The sequence below is a fragment of the Notolepis coatsorum genome, assembly GCF_963971535.1.
Source record: "Notolepis coatsorum genome assembly, chromosome: 18".
In the NCBI taxonomy this organism is placed as follows: Eukaryota; Metazoa; Chordata; class Actinopteri; order Aulopiformes; family Paralepididae; genus Notolepis; species Notolepis coatsorum.
The window spans coordinates 44853005-44877724 of NC_140182.1; the positions used below are offsets into that span (position 1 = coordinate 44853005).

A 24720-nucleotide genomic window follows, 5' to 3' on the forward strand; every position below is an offset into this window, starting at 1 on the left:
AATGAAAACATTGCTGTAAGTCAAAATGTTTGATATATTCTTAATTATGTTTTTATTTTCATATCAGGATATATCTTGTGGAGGATTGCAGAGGAGAGGAGGATGCTGGGAGGGGGAGAGGGACTGAGAGGGAGAGAAGGTAGGGGACGGGGAGAGGAGAACATAGGGAAGGAAGGCACAGATTCTACTAGTTTAGCAGATTTCAAGCAGTGCATTCTATGTTGTTTTCTGTGTTGAATTGCAAGCACTCACTTGTTTTTTCTCCCATTTTCTCCACAATTGAGTCATTATGCCAATTCCCTATGTGTGTCATGGTCCTGGTCGTTGCACTGCCGTACTGTCGGTCTGGGGAGGGTGTACCACATGCCTCCTCTGTCAGTCTGGGGAGGGTGTAGACTACCACAGTACCACATGCCTCCTCTGTCGGTCTGGGGAGCGTAGACTACCACATGCCTCCTCTGTCGGTCTGGGTAGGGTGTAGACTACCACATGCCTCCTCTGTCGGTCTGGGGAGGGTGTAGACTAACACATGCCTCCTCTGTCGGTCCGGGGAGGGTGTAGACTACCACAGTAGCACATGCATCCTCTGTCGGTCTGGGTAGCGTGTAGACTACCACATGCCTCCTCTGTCGGTCTGGGTAGCGTCTAGACTACCACATGCCTCCTCTGTCGGTCTGGGGAGGGTGTAGACTACCACATGCCTCCTCTGTCGGTCTGGGGAGGGTGTAGACTACCACAGTACCACATGCCTCCTCTGTCGGTCTGGGTAGCATGTAGACTACCACATGCCTCCTCTGTCGGTCTGGGGAGGGTGTAGACTACCACATGATATGATACTGTACATATGGAGACACCAGCCGCTTCTTTTCACCTGACAGCGAGGAGTTTCACTGGGAAAGCATCATGCACGTGGAGGTTCACGCTATCTCCCCCAGATCCCCTTCATGCTGAATGCGTCCTGACCAACCAGTAGTAATACCCAACAACAACCAGGATTAATACCCCACTCCACGAACACTGCCAATTGGGTTCATTTGAATATCTGACCAAGCTGGAAGTATGGCTACTGGGGATTGAACCCAGGTCTCTGCGGTGGTAGGTGAGTGCTTTTACCTCTACACTACCCAGCCGACCCAGTGCTTTTACCTCTACACTACCCAGACAACCCAGTGCTTTTACCTCTACACTACCCAGCTGACCCAGTGCTTTTACCTCTACACTACCCAGCCGACCCAGTGCTTTTACCTCTACACTACCCAGCCGACCCAGTGCTTTTACCTCTACACTACCCAGCCGACCCAGTGCTTTTACCTCTACACTACCCAGCCGACCCAGTGCTTTTACCTCTACACTACCCAGCCGACCCAGTGCTTTTACCTCTACACTACCCAGCCGACCCAGTGCTTTTACCTCTACACTACCCAGCTGACCCGGTGCTTTTACCTCTACACTACCCAGCCGACCCGGTGCTTTTACCTCTACACTACCCAGCCGACCCAGTGCTTTTACCTATACACTACCCAGCTGACCCAGTGCTTTTACCTCTACACTACCCAGCTGACCCAGTGCTTTTACCTCTACACTACCCAGCCGACCCAGTGCTTTTACCTCTACACTACCCAGCCGACCCAGTGCTTTTACCTATACACTACCCAGCCGACCCGGTGCTTTTACCTCTACACTACCCAGCCACTGATTTGCAAGTATGTCCACCTTGTTTGGGGGCAACAGTAGCCTAAAAGTAAAAAAAAGTGGGCTTGTAACTAAATGGTTCACAGTTGCTCTCTCCCCTCCACAAAAACAACATCAACAGTTGAGCTGCCCTTGAGCAAGGCACTAAAGGGACAACATGTGTAAAGCACTGTTTTGCTGAAAAGGAAAAGAGCAATTGTGCTCCTATTACATTTCCTGGATAAATAAAGGTAAAAATCAAACGAGAAAAAAACCCACATGTCAAACATCAGCTGGTCCTGCTAACCTACCATCTCGTCTTTGGTTCTAGTAATAGGCTGAGGCATCTTGAGACCCAGTCCTGAGAAGAACCAGCCAACCACACTGCAGGAAAGACAGGTAGAGAAATGAAATAGAGACATAGTGTGAATTATGGGGGACTAGTGTTTTGAATGACCCTTGATCCCCTCTGCGAGAAACAATAATATATAGTTTATCTATAGTAGTGAGTCACTAATGATTGGAACTTTCTCTCGGCATAGAGAACCATGTAAACTCTCAATTTAAGGAAACTGTCATTCCATCAAACAGCGCCCGCTTGGTTTAAATTATTTTGTTTTGGTCTGATGTGTGGGTTGGATTTGAGTGGGTATAAGGAAGAGGTTGCTATAGCTGGCCACACCTCAGTCTCAGCCAAGAGAGGTCTGGAGAAATTCACACTATAATAAGTAACAAAACCCACACCATCAGATGAAATCATAGTATAATACCCAGCGGGACTTATTTGCCTAGAGGTCGCTCTTTGACTGCATTACAGATTCTACCTGTATTGATTGATTGATTGATTGATTGATTTTATTTATGGATCCAAAGACACAACAAATCCAAGGGATGACATGCAAAAGTGACAACACTTATTTCCAGCATGGTCCCCGATGTTCTGACCAAAGGACATGTATATACAAATAACATAAAACAACACATAAAGCAAAGTCCAATACAACAAATCCATATTCTACATATCTAAAAACAAGACAATAACATCCTGACCAAATACCATAAAATAGCGCATTTCTTATACCATCATTAAAACAATAATCCAAGTATGACCTGACAGCTATCCGGCCACTTTACCCCAGAGAAATTAGCAAACCTGACCTTTAAATATTCCTCTAGATCCTGACAGTTTTATCCTAAGTGGAAGGCTGTTCCACGTTGAGATCCCGGTGTAGAAAAATTTGCTCTGAGCCATAGATTTGACCCGCGGCACCTTACAAGAGCGAACACTGGCCTGTCCATGCTGCATGTGGACCATTATGGATCTGATACTTCAGATAGCTTGGGGCTGTACCATTTACTATGTTGAACATGTGGTTCAGTTTTATCTGTTCAACCCTGAGGTGCACTGGTAGCAGCCCCACCTTTATGAATTCGGCACTTCCTACATGCGTTCTGGGAGGCACACCTATACCGAATAGTGTTGTTTTGCATCACGTGAAGTTTATTTAAAAAATGTAGTCGACAGTACCATGCTGCGCTCACATAGTCAAAATGACACTGAAGCAAGGATGACACTAACAGCTTTTTAACAGCAAGTTCAAAAAGCCTGGTATTCCGATACAGGAATTTATGTTTGCCTGCAAGCTTGTATATAATGTTGGCAGCACTAGATTCACATGAGAGAGACTGCTCTAGTAGTAGTAGACTAGATTCACATGAGAGAGACTGCTCTAGTAGTAGTAGTAGTAGTAGTAGTTTATTTGTCACGTATAAAGTAGTGCTGTCAGGCGAATAAAAAAAATGAATCTAATTAATTACAGGATTTGTAATTAATTAATCTAATTAATCGCATTTTAATCGCATAACCATTTTAGGCCTGCTATTTTATATTCTATAATCATATTTCAAATTGCATGTGTCCGGATGGCAGAATTCAGTACTGTATCTACAGTACTGTACATACAATACACGACCACTAATAAAAACGTAACTATACTAACGTTATGAGAGCTAACATTGCTACTGTACCTACTGTACAAGTGCATTGGTTTAGTGCATTTCCTACTTCCGGTTGCTACTGAACGGACATGTTTGTGCGGACCTGTTCTCCCAAACTGGTCCGCAAATGACTGTTTTCATTTTTACGTTATTTTTTATTTTTTATTTAAAACATTGATCTTAACTGATCACTGTGACTTTATTGCTTTTATCGTTATATATGCCTATGTTTGTGTACAGCACTTTGAGCTACATGACATGTATGAAAGGTGCTTTATAAATACTTACTTACTTACTTACTTACTTACAAAACCTTCTGTTTAATCATCTTCCTTTTATTCATTTGCTTAGATTTTTCATATATGGTCCATTTTTAGCATGGTGTTATTCACAGTCAAATAATAAATAATTTGAAGTGATATTCTCATTTGGTTCATTACAATTTACTCCTTATTTAAGCCTAGTAACAGACACAGTATTTCTGACACTGGGAATACATTCCCTGAGATCCATAGATGTCCCTAGAATCAGATACCAAGAACATGCAAATGGACCATTTAAAAAAAAAGTTTGTAAATGTTTATTCTACGTTCTTATGGAATGAATGAGATTTATAAAAAATTTAAAAATTATTTTTTTCTTTTTTTTAGTTAATTTTCATAACGCGATAATTTGCTGTGTAATTAATTAATCTAATTAACACGATAAACTGACAGCCCTAGTATAAAGTACAGGTACATTACAGTGAGATTCTTGGTTCATACACACACAGCTCATTATAGTAATATTCCACAATTATTACATTTGGTAGTAATAATGGCACACATAAATTCACAACATGTGCATTTGTTGATACATGCAGGACTAGTCTTGAGACAGATGTATGTGTCCTTGGTATTTGACGCTAGTTTTCCCTGTGACTACTGCTCCGTTACAGGAGACTTCCATGTAATCGACTTTGCCTAATCTCCTTGTTGTGCCAAAAAGGATCGACTCAGTCTTGCCTAGGTGAATGGACAGCTTGTTATCTATGAGCCACTCTCTGGCACTTTCTAGCTCAGAACTCAGAGCTCTCTCAATCTCCCTGACATCCTGGCACCAGAAGTGTTGAATCATCTGCATACAATAATAGTTTACATTTCACAGATGCTGGCATGTCATTGACATAATTATATCAAAAATAATAGAGGACCTAAAATGTATCCTTGAGGCACCCCACATACTATGTCCAACGGTTCTGATCTGGTCTGCTACAGTATGTTCTAGTGTTCTACAGTATGTTCTAGTGTCCTACAGTATGTTCTAGTCTGCTACAGTATGTTATAGTGTTCTACAGTATGTTCTAGTGTCCTACAGTATGTTCTAGTGTCCTACAGTATGTTCTAGCCTGCTACAGTATGTTCTAGTCTGCTACAGTATGTTATAGTGTTCTACAGTATGTTCTAGTGTTCTACAGTATGTTCTAGTGTTCTACAGTATGTTATAGTGTTCTACAGTATGTTCTAGTGTTCTACAGTATGTTCTAGTGTTCTACAGTATGTTCTAGTCTGCTACAGTATGTTCTAGTGTTCTACAGTATGTTCTAGTGTTCTACAGTATGTTCTAGTCTGCTACAGTATGTTCTAGTGTTCTACAGTATGTTCTAGTGTTCTACAGTATGTTCTAGCCTGCTACAGTATGTTCTAGTGTTCTACAGTATGTTCTAGTGTTCTACAGTATGTTCTAGTGTTCTACAGTATGTTCTAGTGTTATACAGTATGTTCTAGTGTCCTACAGTATGTTCTAGTGTTCAACAGTATGTTCTAATCTGCTACCTTATGTGGTGCTGTGGTGACAACATACCCAGAGGCCTTTCCATCAGTATCAAGAGAAATGGCACTCAGAGACTCAGGCGGTGAAGTCAGAACTAGAGAGGAAAGACATACTCAAGAGTAAATAAAAAATAAGCATTGTGTGTGTGTGTGTGTGTGTGTGCGTGTGTGTTGTGTGTGTGTGTGTGTGTGTGTGTGTACATTTGTCCAGGGAGGAGCGACCGGACCCGACTTGAGGTTCTATGGGTACAGCTCCTGGAGGCAGAATCACTGCAGGCTGCGGCATGGCCAGCTTTATCCAGTTCACCATTCTACAGCATAAAGAGAGAGAGAGAGAGAGAGAGAGAGAGAGAGAGAGAGAGAGAGAGAGAGAGAGAGAGAGAGAGAGAGAGTGCTTTACAATTTGTTCCACACATTCACACACCGATGGCAGAGGCAACCATGCAAGGTGCCAACCTGCACATCAAGAGCAATTAGGGGTTAAGTGTCTTGCTCAAGGACACTTCGACACGCTGCCCGGGAGGAGCGGGCATCAACTGCTCTACCTCCCGAGCCACTGTGTTCATGTTCATGTTCTATGTGTGTGGATGCGTGTTTGTGTGTGTGATACATTCACCAACTCCGAGGTGATTGTGTATATTAACTGGTAAATGTGTATATATATAATATATAAAAGAAAGTAATGAGACAAAGTACCACCACTGTCAATATGCCAGTGTTAGCTGGGTAACTAGTTTTCAACTGCAGTCCCTAGGCAAGATTAACAAATGAATGCGTATATTAACTGGTTAATGTGTATATTAACTGGTGAATGTGTATATTAACTGGTGAATGTGTATATTAACTGGTGAATGCGTATAATAACTGGTGAATGCGTATAATAACTGGTGAATGCATATAATAACTAGTGGATGCGTATATTAACTGGTTAATGTGTATATTTAAAAAAAACTCCTGGCGCTACCTAGGCGTCGACGCCAGCTAGAGCCTGTTGCCAGGCGAATTCTTCCCATACAGGCAGTTTAGGGCAGATGCAGATTTTTTTTACATGGGCTACTCCGCAAGCCCCATAGCGAGCGGTCATGGAATAATTTTCTTCCCAGGATTATGAGCCCTGCATGCAGTTTGAAACGGCAGTGTAAGTACTCTTTATAGGCAATTATTTGCCATATTATAGCATTCGTTAAAGTTTCTGACAGTCTATAGTGCTTGTGAGATGTTTTTCCAGAGATTTTGGTAATATTTTCCACTCAAAAAGCTTGTTTCTAAAAGTACCGATACAATGTCTGAAAAAAAAACAGGAAACGTGCTTTGTGTGTCGGTCTCAGTCTGCTGCTGCTAGATGATAGCTGTGGGCTAAGTTGGCGAAGGTGAAGCTGTGACATTTATTTAGCGAATGCAATGTTTTCAAATAGCCACATTGCTGTATTTAGTTACTGGGTCATATTCTATATATAATATATTTAATAAAATTTGAGCTGGAAGCTAACGTTGCTCATACTGTGTGCACGCCCACGACGCGGTGAGCGCCCGCTCGTGCCCAACAGACAACGTATTTATTTAGTGAATGCAATGTTTTCAAATAACCACATTGCTGTATTTAGTTGATTCATTACTGGGTCATATTCTATATATAATATATTTAATTTGTATCAACCCAGAACGGAGGATGACAGCTGGCTAACAACAAGGAAGTCGAGATGACAGCTGGCTAACAACAAGGAAGTCGAGATCCAGAGGGCTCTGGCTACCCTTCGCCCCCAGGGAAGATGCTTCTAGGGAGGCAGAGAGTATGGAGGAAGACAAGGCTCTAGGAAGAGAACGGGGTAAGTTTGAAGACAATTTTTAACACACACATGACATTTTGTTATGAATAATATCTAATATGTAAAAACAAAGATTTTTTTTTAATCTAATCTAGTTTCATTAATTAATTCATAACTTTTTAACAATAGATGCTATTTCTAGTCTGTCAGCTGTTCTATATTGCCAACAAGATTGTCTACATTCCATACTCTAATTTCTCTGATCCCAAGTAAGGAAAGTGCTTGAAAATCCATTTTTATCTTCAAGTTTAAGTTCAACAAGTTCAAGTGCAACTACATATGAAGAATAATAATATTGATTGACACATATTTTATATCATTGGAAAGCCCTAGTTGTTAGCTTCAAAATCGTACCAATTATGAGGTACTTTAAAATACCCAGTAACTAATAATCTATCACAAACCGATGCAAATTCATGTTCAGGGATTTTCTAAATGGGCCTGTAGGAGTAGGAGGGTTTAGGTGAATGTATATATTAACTGGTGAATGTGTACATTCCATGTAGGGTCACATTTTGAATCACCTGTGTTGTGAATGTTGTGTTAATTACAGCTCAATGAAATCATAAGACATGGTATTGCTATTTCCTCTTTTCATCTACATCATTTCATGGAGCTGTAATTAACACAACACAAGGATTCAATGACCCTGATAACATCACCGGTGGCCATTTTCAAACTCATTTACTCTCAATGAATGTGTGAGATTATGTGCAAATAAATCAGCATTGTTTTTTGGTGAGGTGCCCCTTTAAGTGTTGTAGTGAATAATTTAAACAGATTAGGATATCAGCCATCAAGGGTTCATTGTAGTAGAGCCATATTAACAGATTATTAGCCTCAATAACCCTTACCCTACTTTTAACCTTAACTTTACTGGAGACCTCATGCCTAACTTTAACCTAAAATAGAGATCACTTGCTGAAACTCACTTGGTGGTTGATATCTTAATCTGTTTCAATTACTCATTTAAACTAAATGTGCTTACCATGTCATCGACATGCACACAGCTGTGATGCTTTTTCCCACCCACATTAAAGCAGTAAATCTCACATCTACAGACCCAACAGGAAATGTACACATTAACTGGTTAATCTGGATAATCACACAGTCTGTATTAATTTCCCCTTTTCCCACAATTACCAAAATATATACTGTACATTTGTGTGTATGTTTGATTCCAAATGTATCTTGTGTGTGTGTGTGTGTGTGTGTGTGTGTGTGTGTGTGTGTGTGTGTGTGTGTGTGTGTGTGTGTGTGTGTGTGTGTGTGTGTGTGTGTGTGTGTGTGTGTGTGTGTGTGTGTGTGTGTGTGTGTGTGTGTGTGTGTGTGTGTGTGTGTGTGTGTGTGTGTGTGTGTGTGTGTGTGTGTGTGTGTGTGTGTGTGTGTGTGTGTGTGCGTGTCTGCCTTACGTTGGAGGGAACGATGAAGGCGGTTCGACCTCTGACATCTCGTCCTCAGTCAACATCTCTACCACTGGGATGTTTGGGTAGGGATCATAATCTGACAACCAATCACAGAAAGTATGTTAATTTTCTTGTAATTGTATCAAGGAGAAAGCGAGGCTAAGCGTTATTTCCAACAAATTGTCCCTAATGTATGCACCACCCCTATACTTAATCCACTATATTTTGCAAGTACAGTATGTCTAAAAAAAATATTTTTTGACATATTTCGAAATATGTTTTACTTTTCTTTTAACATTGGTTAATAGAAGCAAATGATGGATAGATACAAATAAAACATTATAAAAAGATCATAATAAAATACATACCTGGCATTTCTACTACATCATAAACCTAAAGGAAAATAAAAATAAATGTAAAATAGAAATACATCCTGCCAGAATACATATATTCCATGAGTGGAATAGACATTTATATTCAAATCAGTTTACACATAGCCTAGTTCTTTGTGGCACAGCAGGATGTTCTGTGGCCCACAATGACACCACAAATTTGAATATATTTATCACTTTATTGTAATTCTAATTATTTTGTCATTGTAATGATTTCATAATATAAAAGTTCACCTTCATATCATTTCACGAGACCATGAAATGATAGTGTGTGTGTGTGTGTGTGTGTGTGTGTGTGTGTGTGTGTGTGTGTGTGTGTGTGTGTGTGTGTGTGTGTGTGTGTGTGTGTGTGTGTGTGTGTGTGTGTGTGTGTGTGTGTGTGGAGGGGGGGTTAAAAGAAGATGGGTCTTGAGGCTCGATTGGAAAACTGTGAGGGACTCTGATATTGATTGATTGATTGAAAATTGACTTAACAGATTGCAGAATGGGTACAATACAGTACAGCTCAATACACACAAATGCAGACCAGAGAAAGACTTTCGTCTTGTTTACATCAGGGTCCCCCATTTTCAATTCATCATAACATATATGACATACATGACAGTACTGCTACATCTATACATTTATGACATACCAGATTTACAAATACAGTACTGTTTGTGATACAAAAAGAGTCTAAAAAAGAGAGTATATATTTGACGAAGAAACTGTACATTGGGGGAGCAAAGGGGGTGGAGAGAAGGGAAACTGAGGTGGATCTGAGGGACCGAGCGGGTTGGTAGGAGGTCAGTGAGATTTGGGAGGGCGGGTTGGTGAAGGGTTTTGTAATTGATCCGATGGGAGACAAGAAGCCAAAGTCTTTTAGGACTGGGTGATGCGGTGTCAGGGTTTGGTGCCTGGAAGGAAAGGGAAACAGTGGTGCCATCAATGGTGAGTGTGATGTTGTTGATTCTGCTGAAGGTGGACTTGGAGCCGATGAGGAGGTCAGTTGTTAAGTTTGAGGACATTTTTGTTGCATCCAGGCTTTTAATTGCAGTCAAGCAGGAGCCGATGTGAGAGAGGCGTGGGTTGTGGGGGGATTTGGAGCTGAGGTATATCTGAGTGTCATCAGCATAGCAATGGAAGTCCAGGCTGACAGAGATGGAGGATGTAGATGATGAAAAGGAATAGGCAGAGTACAGAACCTTGGGGAACACAGTGGACGAGACAGTGGACGAGACAGTGGACGAGACAGTGGACGAGACAGTGGATGAGACAGTGGACGAGACAGTGGATGAGACAGTGGATGAGACAGTGGATGAGACAGTGGACGAGACAGTGGATGAGACAGTGGACGAGACAGTGGACGAGACAGTGGACGAGACAGTGGATGAGACAGTGGATGAGACAGTGGACGAGACAGTGGACGAGACAGTGGACGAGACAGTGGACGAGACAGTGGACGAGACAGTGGATGAGACAGTGGATGAGACAGTGGATGAGACAGTGGACGAGACAGTGGACGAGACAGTGGACGAGACAGTGGACGAGACAGTGGACGAGACAGTGGACGAGACAGTGGATGAGACAGTGGACGAGACAGTGGATGAGACAGTGGATGAGACAGTGGACGAGACAGTGGACGAGACAGTGGACGAGACAGTGGATGAGACAGTGGACGAGACAGTGGATGAGACAGTGGATGAGACAGTGGACGAGACAGTGGACGAGACAGTGGACGAGACAGTGGACGAGACAGTGGACGAGACAGTGGACGAGACAGTGGATGAGACAGTGGACGAGACAGTGGACGAGACAGTGGACGAGACAGTGGACGAGACAGTGGACGAGACAGTGGACGAGACAGTGGATTAGACAGTGGATGAGACAGTGGACGAGACAGTGGATGAGACAGTGGACGAGACAGTGGACGAGACAGTGGACGAGACAGTGGATGAGACAGTGGACGAGACAGTGGATGAGACAGTGGATGAGACAGTGGACGAGACAGTGGATGAGACAGTGGACGAGACAGTGGATGAGACAGTGGATGAGACAGTGGATGAGACAGTGGACGAGACAGTGGATGAGACAGTGGATGAGACAGTGGATGAGACAGTGGATGAGACAGTGGATGAGACAGTGGACGAGACAGTGGATGAGACAGTGGACGAGACAGTGGATGAGACAGTGGACGAGACAGTGGATGAGACAGTGGACGAGACAGTGGACGAGACAGTGGACGAGACAGTGGACGAGACAGTGTACGAGACAGTGGATGAGACAGTGGATGAGACAGTGGACGAGACAGTGGACGAGACAGTGGATGAGACAGTGGATGAGACAGTGGACGAGACAGTGGACGAGACAGTGGATGAGACAGTGGACGAGACAGTGGATGAGACAGTGGATGAGACAGTGGATGAGACAGTGGATGAGACAGTGGATGAGACAGTGGACGAGACAGTGGATGAGACAGTGGACGAGACAGTGGACGAGACAGTGGATGAGACAGTGGACGAGACAGTGGACGAGACAGTGGACGAGACAGTGGACGAGACAGTGGACGAGACAGTGGATGAGACAGTGGATGAGACAGTGGATGAGACAGTGGATGAGACAGTGGACGAGAGGAGACAGTGGACGAGACAGTGGACGAGACAGTGGACGAGACAGTGGACGAGACAGTGGATGAGACAGTGGACGAGACAGTGGACGAGACAGTGGACGAGACAGTGGATGAGACAGTGGACGAGACAGTGGATGAGACAGTGGACGAGACAGTGGACGAGACAGTGGACGAGACAGTGGACGAGACAGTGGACGAGACAGTGGACGAGACAGTGGATGAGACAGTGGACGAGACAGTGGACGAGACAGTGGACGAGACAGTGGATGAGACAGTGGACGAGACAGTGGACGAGACAGTGGACGAGACAGTGGACGAGACAGTGGACGAGACAGTGGATGAGACAGTGGACGAGACAGTGGACGAGACAGTGGACGAGACAGTGGATGAGACAGTGGATGAGACAGTGGATGAGACAGTGGATGAGACAGTGGACGAGAGGAGACAGTGGACGAGACAGTGGACGAGACAGTGGACGAGACAGTGGACGAGACAGTGGACGAGACAGTGGATGAGACAGTGGACGAGACAGTGGATGAGACAGTGGATGAGACAGTGGATGAGACAGTGGACGAGACAGTGGATGAGACAGTGGATGAGACAGTGGATGAGACAGTGGATGAGACAGTGGATGAAACAATGGATGAGACAGTGGACGAGACAGTGGACGAGACAGTGGATGAGACAATGGATTAGACAGTGGATGAGACAGTGGATGAGACAGTGGACGAGACAGTGGACGAGACAGTGGACGAGACAGTGGACGAGACAGTGGACGAGACAGTGGACGAGACAGTGGACGAGACAGTGGACGAGACAGTGGACGAGACAGTGGACGAGACAGTGGACGAGACAGTGGACGAGACAGTGGACGAGACAGTGGATGAGACAGTGGACGAGACAGTGGACGAGACAGTGGACGAGACAGTGGATGAGACAGTGGATGAGACAGTGGACGAGACAGTGGACGAGACAGTGGACGAGACAGTGGACGAGACAGTGGATGAGACAGTGGATGAGACAGTGGACGAGACAGTGGATGAGACAGTGGACGAGACAGTGGACGAGACAGTGGACGAGACAGTGGACGAGACAGTGGACGAGACAGTGGACGAGACAGTGGACGAGACAGTGGATGAGACAGTGGATGAGACAGTGGACGAGACAGTGGATGAGACAGTGGACGAGACAGTGGACGAGACAGTGGATGAGACAGTGGACGAGACAGTGGACGAGACAGTGGACGAGACAGTGGACGAGACAGTGGATGAGACAGTGGACGAGACAGTGGATGAGACAGTGGATGAGACAGTGGACGAGACAGTGGACGAGACAGTGGACGAGACAGTGGATGAGACAGTGGACGAGACAGTGGATGAGACAGTGGACGAGACAGTGGACGAGACAGTGGATGAGACAGTGGACGAGACAGTGGATGAGACAGTGGATGAGACAGAGAAAGTGTGATCTGTTGGAGAGATAAGGCCGGAGCCAGCTGAGTGCGGTGCCTTCAATTCCAAGGTGTTCAAGTCTGGTGAGCAGGATGTTGAGGCTCACTGTATCGAAGGCTGGACTCAGGTCAGGAGGATGAGGATGTTAACCCTTTCACTGCTGCACTACCAAACGGTTAACCCTTTCACTGCGACAATACACAGAAGGTTAACCATTTCACTGCCACACAACAGCAGGTTGTCGGTAGTGTGATAGTAAAGGGTTAACCTTCTGTAGTGTGGCAGTGAAAGGGTTAAGGGCTCCGGTGTCAGCAGAGGTAAGGAGGTCATTGAGAACTTTGAGGAGGGCCGTTTCTGTGCTGTGGAGTGGGCGACTGGAGGGGTACAAATAGGTTATTGGAGTGCAGGTGGGTTTGGAGTTGTGTGGTGATGAAGCATTCCAGGGTTTTTGAGAGGAAGGGCAGATTGGAGATTGGCCAGTAGTGGTTGGGGCAGGATGCATCAAGACCAGGTTTCTGGAGGATTGGGGTGACAGTGTCAGCGTTGAAGTTGAAGGGGGCAATTCCATGGGACAGTGAGGAATTGAAGAGGTTGGTGAGGTAGGGGCATAGGATAGGGAGGCATATCAGCAGGGGAGGGGGTTGAGAGAGCAGGTTGTGGGTTTGGATGAGCTGATGAGTTTACAGATGATGGAGGGGGCAACTGGAGCAAACTGGGAGGCAGTGGTGGGGCGGGGGGCGCGGCTAAGTCAAGAGGGATGGAGAGACGAGGTATTTATCGCAGTATCTATGGAATTATTCATGTACGGGTAAAGCAAAAGTTGAGATTTGTTTCTAAAGACATTATATATGTTAGAAAGTACTGAATTGTGGAGTTAGATCGTTAAACTGTTTTTCACCATTTATTTTTATAGGGGGGGCGTTTCTGAAATCATGGCTCACTGGAGCCATCCTTAGCATAACCTTTCCCCTAACGCTATATAAAAACTAGTTTGTATTAACATGGTTCTCCTGAAGTTGATGTTCTATCTATCCCACAATTCAAAACACCTAACATCCTCGTTTGCCGTTATATATATATATACTGTACCACATTCGGCAGCTGACATTAGCTCAAACCTTTGGTAGCTATCTAATGTTAGCACTAACACTATCTAACAGCAAAAGAGGATGTGTTAAACATTTTACACTCAACTGCTTAAACCAGGTACATCCCAATATATATTATATAATTGGAGCAACAAATGTTGCATTTGGGTACTTTTCAACACAGCATTTGTTCAAGATGTGTTATTAGTATATAACACAGCTGGTCCAGAGAGTGGAAATTGCATGGCATCCACAAACACGGCAATACTAGGGGTCAGATGTTTTATCCTTGATTTTCATCACTTACCACTGCGGTGTCTTGGACCTGAATGAAAATACAGTTTAAAGGATCAATAGGCGGCCGCAGATTTTTGGCAACATTTTAGATTTGTTATTATATAGGGCGGCTAAGTGGCACAGTGGGCAAGGCGCTCGCCACTAACGCAGGAGATGCTGGGTTCGAGCCCAGCTCTCGGCGTTGCTTCCGGCTTGGCTGGTCGTTCATACTAATACAATCGGCAGTATTAGGGGGTGGGAAAGCCGGTAGGTGGGGATCGGACGTTGTGGACAGCGACTCCTACAGGTCGGTTGGTGCGCCTGTACAGCAGAATCAGGAAGCAACGGGGGCAGCCTGAGCCTCCCACGCGTTACTCCTTGCCGCTGAGAGATCGCGCTGTGCAGCTGAAAAGATGCGACGGCTGCCTCCTCGTGTACCGGAGGGGACACGTGATGCAAGGCTTCGTCCACATTGCAGCCGACCAGTGGGAGGCATGGTCTAACAACGTTCGAGACAAGGGAGGGTAGAATTGGATAATACGAAATTGGGATGGGAGAAAATGGGGAGAAAAAGTAGATAAAAAAAAAAGATTTGTTATTATATCTCGACAGTAATCAATAGTACTAGTAATACATATTTTGTTCCGGTAAGGGGCAGGAGCTAAAACAATGATATCCAATTAAACGAATGACCAAGTGATTGGAACGAGCAAGCTGTCTATCAAACCCTCTAGTGACATGCGCACTTGTTATGTGCATAACAGTTGGGCGCATATACATACAGTAGCTGCCTGCTAGCTACCTAGCGCGGCGTGGTAGTATATTGTCAAATTAAGTTTTGAAGGATTTGAAAATATTTCCAAGTTCTGCCCACAATCAACAGCTGCCTATTGCTCCTAAGTACAATTTAGAAATGGTTTAGGTCTAAATATAAGTATTTATTTTATATGTATATTTAAACATTTTGGAATAACTATAGTTTTATATAATTTTGAAAAATGGTCTATGGTATTCCTTACAATAGTCTATTGAAAATATAATGTTACATAAAAACAATAACATAAAGAGTAAAGATAGCTTTGGGCGGCTACGTGGCGTAGTGGGCAAGGCGCTCGCCACGAAATCTGTAGACGCTGGGCTTGCCTGTTCGAGCCCAGCGCTCCACATTTGCTTTCAGTTTAGCTGGTCGTCCGTACTAATACACATTGGCCGTATTAGGGGGTGGGAAACTGATGGGTGGGGATCGGGCGTTGTGGACAGCGACTCCTACAGGTCGGTTGGTGCGCCTGCGCAGTAGAATCAGGAAGTGTCGGGGGCAGCGTGAGCCTCCCACACGTTACTCCTCGCCACTGAGAGATCGAGCTGCACAGGTGAAAAGATGCGACTGCTGTTACCTCAAGTACCGGAGGGGACTTGTGCTATGTATGACTTAGTCCACATTGCAGCCGGCTTGTGGGAGGCAAGAAACAGCGTTCGTGACAGGGGAGGGTTGAATTGGATGATACGAAATTGGGATGGGAGAAAATATAGAAAATGGGAGAAAAAGTGGATAAAAAAAAAAGAGTAAAGATAGCTTTGACAGTAGTTTTGAAACTGAGCTAAATCTATAATCTGTTGGATTTTTACTGGAGTTTCAAGACAATAATAATAGGGAGTATACATTTGCAACCTCACTATGAAAATAAAATAACCCAGTTATTTGCTATTAAAGCCTCCAGGCCCTCTTGCTAAAATGCCTGTCAGGCGAGAAGGTTGATTTAATCTCTCTCCACTTGCACAATGTGGGGGTGTCATATCCGGTTACGTCTCTAGCCCTGCAGACTTCTTCCGGTCCCATCACAATACATTGAGTTTAGCAACTTTTCTCCCGTCAATTAAACAACTTTATCGTCACTTTTTCAACTTTCCAGAATATCAAACATGGGTCTAACAGATGCCACGTCGATACTAATTGAGTTATATGTGTTGTAATATGTATCACAATGTGATATGATGCCCCCACATTGTGCAAGTGGAGAATGCATTAGCTTTTGAATTGTTATGAGTTGTATTTCTTGACTTTTGATGGAGCTAGGCTAGCTGCTTCCTACTGCTTCCACTCCTTGTGCTAAGCTAGGCTATCATGCTCCTGGACCTCTCTCTGGGGCTACTGGACACACAGAGATGAAACTGATATCAATCGTCTGACTCTGGGGAAGATGGCAAGTATATGTATGTTCCTTGAACCAGTCCAATGATGTCAATTATGTCAGAAAAAGCTTATTGTGGAATGTTAATGTAATTTTCCCAGCTTCTCTGTTGCACTTATAGTTTCAGAACTACTGTAGCTAGCAAATAGATTTCACTCTATTCACACTCATTAAGAATAGATTGCAGTGCATAAAGACGGGCGCAGTATTTCTTTCAGTCTTGGATTATATTGATGTGATTTATAGGCATGCAGCTGCTCTACATTATATTGGTTTTGCTCGGATATGGGTACCTTTGGTGGTTCAGAGCTGTAAGCCCTACTTTTAAATAAAACTAATTTGCATGTAACATCTCAAACAAAAATGTTTGCCCACAAAGTCGGTCACTAGTTGGCATTTACAATGGAAGTGTCGCTTGATGACATTACAACAAACCTTGATGGTCTGATTTCTGAGACAGATGTCTGTGTTTATACTGTAGATACTGACTGAACTGTCCAAGATCATTGGACTTGCATAATGTAAAGTATGGATATTTGAGGATGGATTTTCACTTCAGGGTCTCTGAGCTGCAGATACTCTTTAGGCGAAAGAAGAAGAAGAAGACGAAGAAGGAGATGGATGAGGAGGAGGAGAAAGGAGGAGAAGGAGATGAAGAAGGGGGAGTGGAAGGAGAAGGGGGAGTGGAAGAAGAAGGAGGAGGAGAAGGGGCAGGAAATGGGGAGTGAAAGGAGAAGGAGAATGGGAAGGGGAGTGGAAGAGGGGGAGAAGGAGGAGGAAGGGAAGGAGAATGACGATGAGAAGGAGAAGGAGAAGGGGTGTGCAAATGGAAAGGAGAAGGAGAAGGGGTGGGGGAAGTGATAGGAGAAGGAGAAGGAGGAGGAGATAAATAGCAAGAAGAGCTAAAACAATTCAGTTCCAGTACTGAACTTTTGGACCTCTAATAAAACAAGTACATTATGAATAAAATGTATCAAATTTGTAGTCAATAGTCAAAACTACCATTAGTACATACATTTTTATTCCATGTTAATAGCTTAATATGAAAAGCTTCCTCTTAATTTGTTTCAAACGTAAGACTGTGGGTCAGTATCATACTTATTCTTCATCTTCATCTTCATTCTTCAATGCCATTATTTTGCCACTGAAATTAGGATATCCTAAGCCTATTATTATTCACATTCTTCTTATTGTTGTTGACTTGTTGATGACATCACGAGAATCACAAGTCACAGAATGATGACATCATCTCTCACCTCCGTTGTTTCATCGGTTTCGTCTTCGATTTCTTTGTACTTCTCTTCAGGCTGCGGCAAAAAATTGTTCAAACCCTGGGTCACCCAGCCCATTACAACATTCCTAATGGAGAGAGAGAGAGAGCAAGAGAGAGAGAGAAAGAGAGAGAGGTTAAAGAGAGAGAATATTTCTAGTCATTTTCAATGCAGAGGAATAAAATACTGTCGTTTTCCAGCAGTTTTAAAATGCTATTGTTTTACTGTATTTGCCCTATACACAATACATAATTTGAACTATACAAAATACATAATTTCAACTATACACAATACATACTTTGAACTATAGACAATACAGAATTTGAACTATAGACAAACACAATAGATAATTTGAACTATACACAATAGATAATTTGAACTATACATAATACTGAATTTTAACTATACACAATACATAATTTTATTTTGAACTATACACAATACTGAATTTGAACTATGCACAATACTGAATTTGAACTATACACAATACTGAATTTGTACACAATATCCAACATACATCTTCATACAAACATACTGTACCTTTCTCCATTATCCCCTGACTGGTAGATGTAAAAAGAAAAAAAAAGAAAAAAAAATTACAAATAAATAAAGTGAAGAGGGAGCATTAAAATAATTTAGTAGCAAGTTTTATATAGATCCTTTGTGGAAAAAAGACACCTAATCATGTTTCCTACATGCTTTTGGAAAATGACATGCTTTACATGATGTCACGACATGATGTGCACTTTGTTTTCACATATTATCACATGTACCGTAATTCCTCTAATAGTAACCCCGGCTTGTATTTGTTTCAACTGTAGCGGGTACCAGGCTTGTATTAGGAGGAGGCCTGTATAAGAGGGAGGCCTATATTTCAAATTTTCAAACGGATCATAATGAATAAATCAACATTTTGTGTCAGTTTGAACGCAGTAAAATGTACTGGGTTAATTTATTGAAACCAAGTACTGTATGAAATAGTAAACAGTGCAATTACAGGTGGTCACTGGTCATTTCAACGTTTTCAAGTAAAATCAAGTAACTAGCTCAGTATGCAGCTCAGTATATTAGTAACCCGGCTTGTATTAGGAGGCCGGCTTATAATTGGTTAGCTCAAGAGCGCACCCGGCCATTAATAGAGACCCGGCTTGTATTTGAGACCCGGTTACTATTAGAGGAATTACGGTATTTCACATATTATGAAAATGTATTGTAATCACATGTTAGCTTCACGTTTCACATGTGATACTGTGAAAATCACACATGAGCACATGTGGACTGGAGTCATGTAAATCGCATGCGAATTGATCGGAAAATGTGAACAATTAGATTTTTGCTCTAGTTGGGATTTCTTTCCACCCTGTTCCTTGGGGATGTGGTCAGTGTTGAGTTGAGTTTATTTTATCTCGAAAAAATCTTACACTCTTCATTAAATGATAAACAAATGAGTTCGAGAAGGAGCAGAAGGAAGTAAATGCTTATCTAGTCCTGCCCCTTCCTCACAATATCATACATGAAACAAAATCGCTTGTAACAAACAAACTAAATAAACATCAATAAAAAGTGTGGCTTCCATGTAATGCTGAACCAAGATTCTAGACTACAGTACCTGAGCCAACCAAACACAAGCTATCTGCAACTGAGATGTACACGGGGTGTAGGCCTACAGACATTCAAAATCATTATGTCTAGGAGCCATTCTCATTGTGTAAGAATCACACAAAGTGAATTATCGAGAACACACAAACACATTATTTATTAAATCTAGAATAATTAAACTTGAATTGATTGATTGATTGAAAAGTGTATTAACAGATTGCAGAATGGGTACAGTACAGTACAGCTCAGTACATACAATTGTTAAGGGGATGCAGACCAGAGAAAGACTTTCGTCTTGTTTACATCAGGGTCCCCCATTTTCAATTCATCATAACATATATGACATACATGACATACAGATAGACAGTACTGCTACATCTATACATTTATGACATATCAGATTTGCAAATACAGTACTGTTTGTGATACAAAAGTGTCCAGAAAAAGAGTGTATATACTTTTGGCATAGAAACTGTACATTGGAGGAGGTTGGGTGGGTGGGGTGGGGTTGGGTGGGTGAGGGGGTGAGGGCTGTACATTGGAGGTGGGGGGGGGGGGGGGGGGTTGGGTAGGGGACACACACACATTTTACACTGTACATTGGAATACTGACAAAGCCTTACTTGGTCATTTACTGTACAACTAGGTTAGGACATTTGTAGGGGCCAGTTTCGAATTGCAGTCTCACGTAGGTGTTTTTTGAGAGTGTTTTTGAAAGTGGGTAGTGATTCACATTCCTTTACAGCTTTAGGTAGGGCGTTCCACATTGATGTGGCATAATTGCGAAACGTGTTTAGTCCCTTGTTTGAGCCGAATCTGGGTTTTACATGATTTGTGGAGCTCCCTCTGGTGTTGTGATCGTGGTATTCACTGACCTTTGGGAAGTATTTTGACATGTACATGGGTACCTTGGTCGCGTAGTGTATCTTGTAGACCAGGCCCATTGCAAGTTGCTGTACTCTGTCGTCTACTCTAAGCCATCCTAGGTTGTCAAAGTGGGCAGGGGTGAGGTGGGTTCTAGGAGTCAGGTCAAGCAGTAGTCTGACTAGCTTGTTTTGAGATGTTTGTAATTTGTTTGTTAGTGCCTTTGAGGTGCTTTGGTACCATGAGGTGCAAGCATAGTCGTAGTACCCTTGAATGAGTGCTCCTGCTAGAGTCTTCAGGGTATTCTTGTTTACCAGAGAGGAGATCCGGTACAAGAATTGCGTTCGTTGGTTGACTTTTTTTATTACATTGGATGCCATTTTGTCACAGGAAAGATTAGCCTCTAGGATGGAACCCAGGTAGGTAATTTCATCTTTCCTTGTGATAATATTGTCACCCACTGTAACCGAGAAGCCGTCGGACGACTCAGCAGGGAGTCGTCCGCAAACAGGAACAAGTTGCAGTCACAAGCTGACGACATGTCATTTGCATAAATTAGGAATAGTAGCGGTCCTAGTATGCTTCCTTGTGGAACACCACAGCTCACTGTGAGGGGGGGGGATAGGGTACCGTTTACCTCCACCATCTGTTCCCTCCCCTCCAGGTAGGATTGTATCCAGCTCACTGATAAACTATCAAAACCAATTGCTTTTAGCTTGTCAATCAGAATGGTGTGATTGACAGTGTCGAAGGCCTTTTGTAGGTCCAGCATGACCATGCCGCAGTATTTGGCCGCGTCCACCTCTTGTTTGATGTGGTCGTTCAAGTAGAGAAGGCATGTGTCAGTGGAGTGGGATGTTCTGAAGCCAGATTGGAATTCGTAGATTAGATTTTTTTCCGCGAGGTACTTTTCGATCTGTTCGTATACTATTTTTTCCATGACTTTCGAGATGGATGTAAGGATAGAAACAGGGCGGTAGTTGCCCGGGTCTAATTTGCTGCCCTTTTTGTGACATGTGAAGACATGGTTAAGTTTCAAACAATGTTAATTATGTTTAGGGCAAGAAATAATACACTGCCAGAAAAACTACAAAATATTTTTCATTTAGAAAGTGAGTTTAGTAGTAGGAAATTTAATTTTAAACATCAGTTTGCACGTACCACACTTAAACAGATGTGTCCTTCAGTTATTGGTGTAAAGTTGTAGAATTCTCTCCATAGCGAGCTTAAGGAATGTAATAGTGTTTGTCAATTCAAAAATAATTATAAAAAAATAAATTTAGTCAGTATGAAAGTCAAATGTGATCCGAATAGTGAGATCTTTTCTTTTCTTATTTTTTTCTTTTATTCTTATTATTATTATTATTATTATTATTATTATTATTATTATTATTATTATTATTATTATTATTATTATTATTATTATTATTATTATTATTATTATTATTATTATTATTATTATTATTATTATTATTATTATTATTATCATTTAATTGTTTCTTGTTTAAACTGTGGAATGTTTCTTTCTTTGTATATGGTATAAATTATTATTTTGTGTAAATTAGGTTGTACGCGACCATCAAGTAATACTTGTTTAGTTTAGGAATAAGGGGCAGGTAACTATAAGAATTATTCTTCTTCCTGCTCCTTTTGCCCATGGTATGGTATTTATGATTTTGTATGAAAAACTCTATGATTGTATTGTTTCCATGTGGCAAATAAAACTCTGAATCTGAATCTGAAATCTGAATTTAAAATGTTGTTTGTATTCTCAATTCTCATTGTATTGTTCACTCAACACACTGATGAGGGCCGGATGGGTCAAGAGTGCACTAGTCCCGTGAGGCAGGATAGACCACTCTCACTGGGGACCCACCCTGGCATCCGAGTTGGACCTGCTGAGAGGCGAGCTGGTGGGCTTGGGCAGAGCGCTGACAAAACCATTGGACAGCCATCCTAGCACTCCAGTCTGGCCTTGACTGTAGAGAGAGAGATGGACGGTGAAAAGAGACAGATTGTTAGTTTAGAGTTTGATTCGTTGATTTATGTCCATAATGAACTCCCATGTGGAATATAATTTATACATTCGAGTACATGCACATAGTCAGTCTCACACACACACGCACACACACACACACACATGCGCGCACACACACACACACGCGCATGCGCGCACACACACACACACACAAAAGCAGACCTGTCATCTGAGGCCTCCTCCTCTGTGGGTTTCACTGGTTTGGCTTTTGGAGCGGCAGGGGCTTTTGGGGCGGCAGGGGCTTTTGGTGCGGCAGGGGCTTTTGGAGCGGCAGGGGCTTTTGGAGCGGCAGGGGCTTTTGGTGCGGCAGGGGCAGCAGGGGCTGCAAGATACACATAAATACATACAGGTCACTTCAGCAAACAGGAATCAAGTCATACAGATAGTTACATTTACAAATTAATACAGATACAATCTACTGAATTTAGTAGTGCACGCTGTTTTGTATCAAGTTATATTGTGTAGGCGGCTGGGTGGTGCAGTGGGCAAGGCGCTCGCCCCACTAACGCAGGAGATGCTGGTATCGAGCTCAGCTCTTTGCGTTGCTTCCGGCTTGGCCGGCCATCATACTAACACAATTAGCAGTGTTAGGGGGTGGGAAGCTGGTGGGTGGGGATCGGACGTTGTGGACAGCGACTCCTACAGGTCGGTTGGTGCGCCTGCGCAGCAGAATCAGGAAGCAACGGGGGCGGCGTGTCCCTCCCACGCAGACCCCCACCGCTGAGAGATCGCGCTGTTCAGGTGAAAAGATGCGACAGCTGCCTCCTCGTGTACCGGAGGGGACACGTGATGTAAGGCTTTGTCCACATTGCAGCCGGCCTGTGGGAGGCATGGCCTAACAGCGTTCGAGACAGGGGAGGGTAGAATTGGACGATATGAAATTGGGATGGGAGAAAAATAGAAAAATGGAAGAAAAAGTAGGAAAAAAAAATTATATTGTGTAGGCGGCTGGGTGGCGCAGTGGGCAAGGCGCTCACCACTAACGCAGGAGATACTGGTATCGAGCCCAGCTCTCTGCGTTGCTTCCGGCTTGGCCGGCCGTCATACTAACACAATTGGCAGTGTTAGAGGGTGGGAAAGCCGGTGGGTGGGGATCGGACGTTGTGGACAGCGACTCCTACAGGTCGGTTGGATGACGCCTGTACAGCAGAAACAGGAAGTATCGGGGGCAGCGTGAGCCTCCCACGCGTTACTCCTTGCCACTGAGAGTTCGAGCTGTCTGGTGAAAAGATGCGACAGGCTGCCTCCTCGTGTACCGGAGGGGACACGTGATGCAAGGCTTCTATCCTCACTACAGCCGACCAGTGGGAGGCATAGTCTAGCAACATTCAAGACAGGGGAGGAGATAATTGGAATTACGAAATTGGGATGGGAGAAAAATTGAAAAATAAGGAGAAAAAGTGGATAAAAAAAATGAAGTTATATTGTGTGACGTGTGCATCATTTATTCACTTGTACAGGAAATATTTAAAGACAAGAAGAGTATTCTCACCTGGGGGCGGGGGCTTCTGAGGTGCCTTCTACAAAGAAACAGTGGAGATGGATGTACGTTTTTAGAAAATCATTATTATTATAGAACATTATGGTACATTCTAACTAATGATCTTTCATTATTTGGCTTCCTCTTTGTGCGTGTGTGTGTGTGTGTGCGTGTGTGTGATCTATCTGTATAGTCTCTTACAGCAGTAGTGTGGTTGGCCTCCTCTCCTAGAGTCCCAGGAGCATCAGGTGGCTGGGGGACCACTTTCACCACCCAGTTAAACATCCTGTTTCACACACACACACGCACGCACGCACACACACACACACACACACACACACACACACACACACACACACACACACACACACACACACACACACACACACACACGTTTGCGTTAATATACCTGTGGCATAACTTCAAACATTCCATTAGAATGTTAGAAACCCTAACTCTAACCTCTAAAACCCAAGTCTAATGCAAACCCTAACCATAAACATAACCCATAAAATACGCTTTAAAAAAAAAATTCTCTTTAATACATGTCCAGACTGGGGCATTCCATCCACATGGACTCCACAAGAAACATACAGAAATGCACCCAGGCACGTATCATATAACCTAAACCTATATGATTCATCCCTAGAATCAAATAGAATAAAATGTAGGTCTGTGAAAACTGCACTTTAGACATTGTTGATAATCATAACAATGATAATCCCATACCATTTGTCCCTGATCAAAGCAAC

The 24720-nt window shown here is 43.2% G+C and overlaps 1 protein-coding gene across 1 annotated transcript in view; it reads right to left on the reverse strand.

The window, feature by feature from the left end:
- The window catches only part of LOC311245348 (uncharacterized protein), a gene marked incomplete at its 5' end in the record, with an annotated part of 72502 nt that extends 48249 nt beyond the window's left edge, over positions 1–24253 (reverse strand). The window contains 5 exons of the mRNA XM_084335191.1: positions 1983–2055; positions 22316–22429; positions 22651–22810; positions 23981–24008; positions 24170–24253. Coding sequence (XP_084191317.1) covers positions 1983–2055; positions 22316–22429; positions 22651–22810; positions 23981–24008; positions 24170–24253 — 459 coding nt within the window. The remainder of the gene's footprint in view (positions 1–1982; positions 2056–22315; positions 22430–22650; positions 22811–23980; positions 24009–24169) is intronic.
- Positions 24254–24720: the final 467 nt, after the last annotated feature.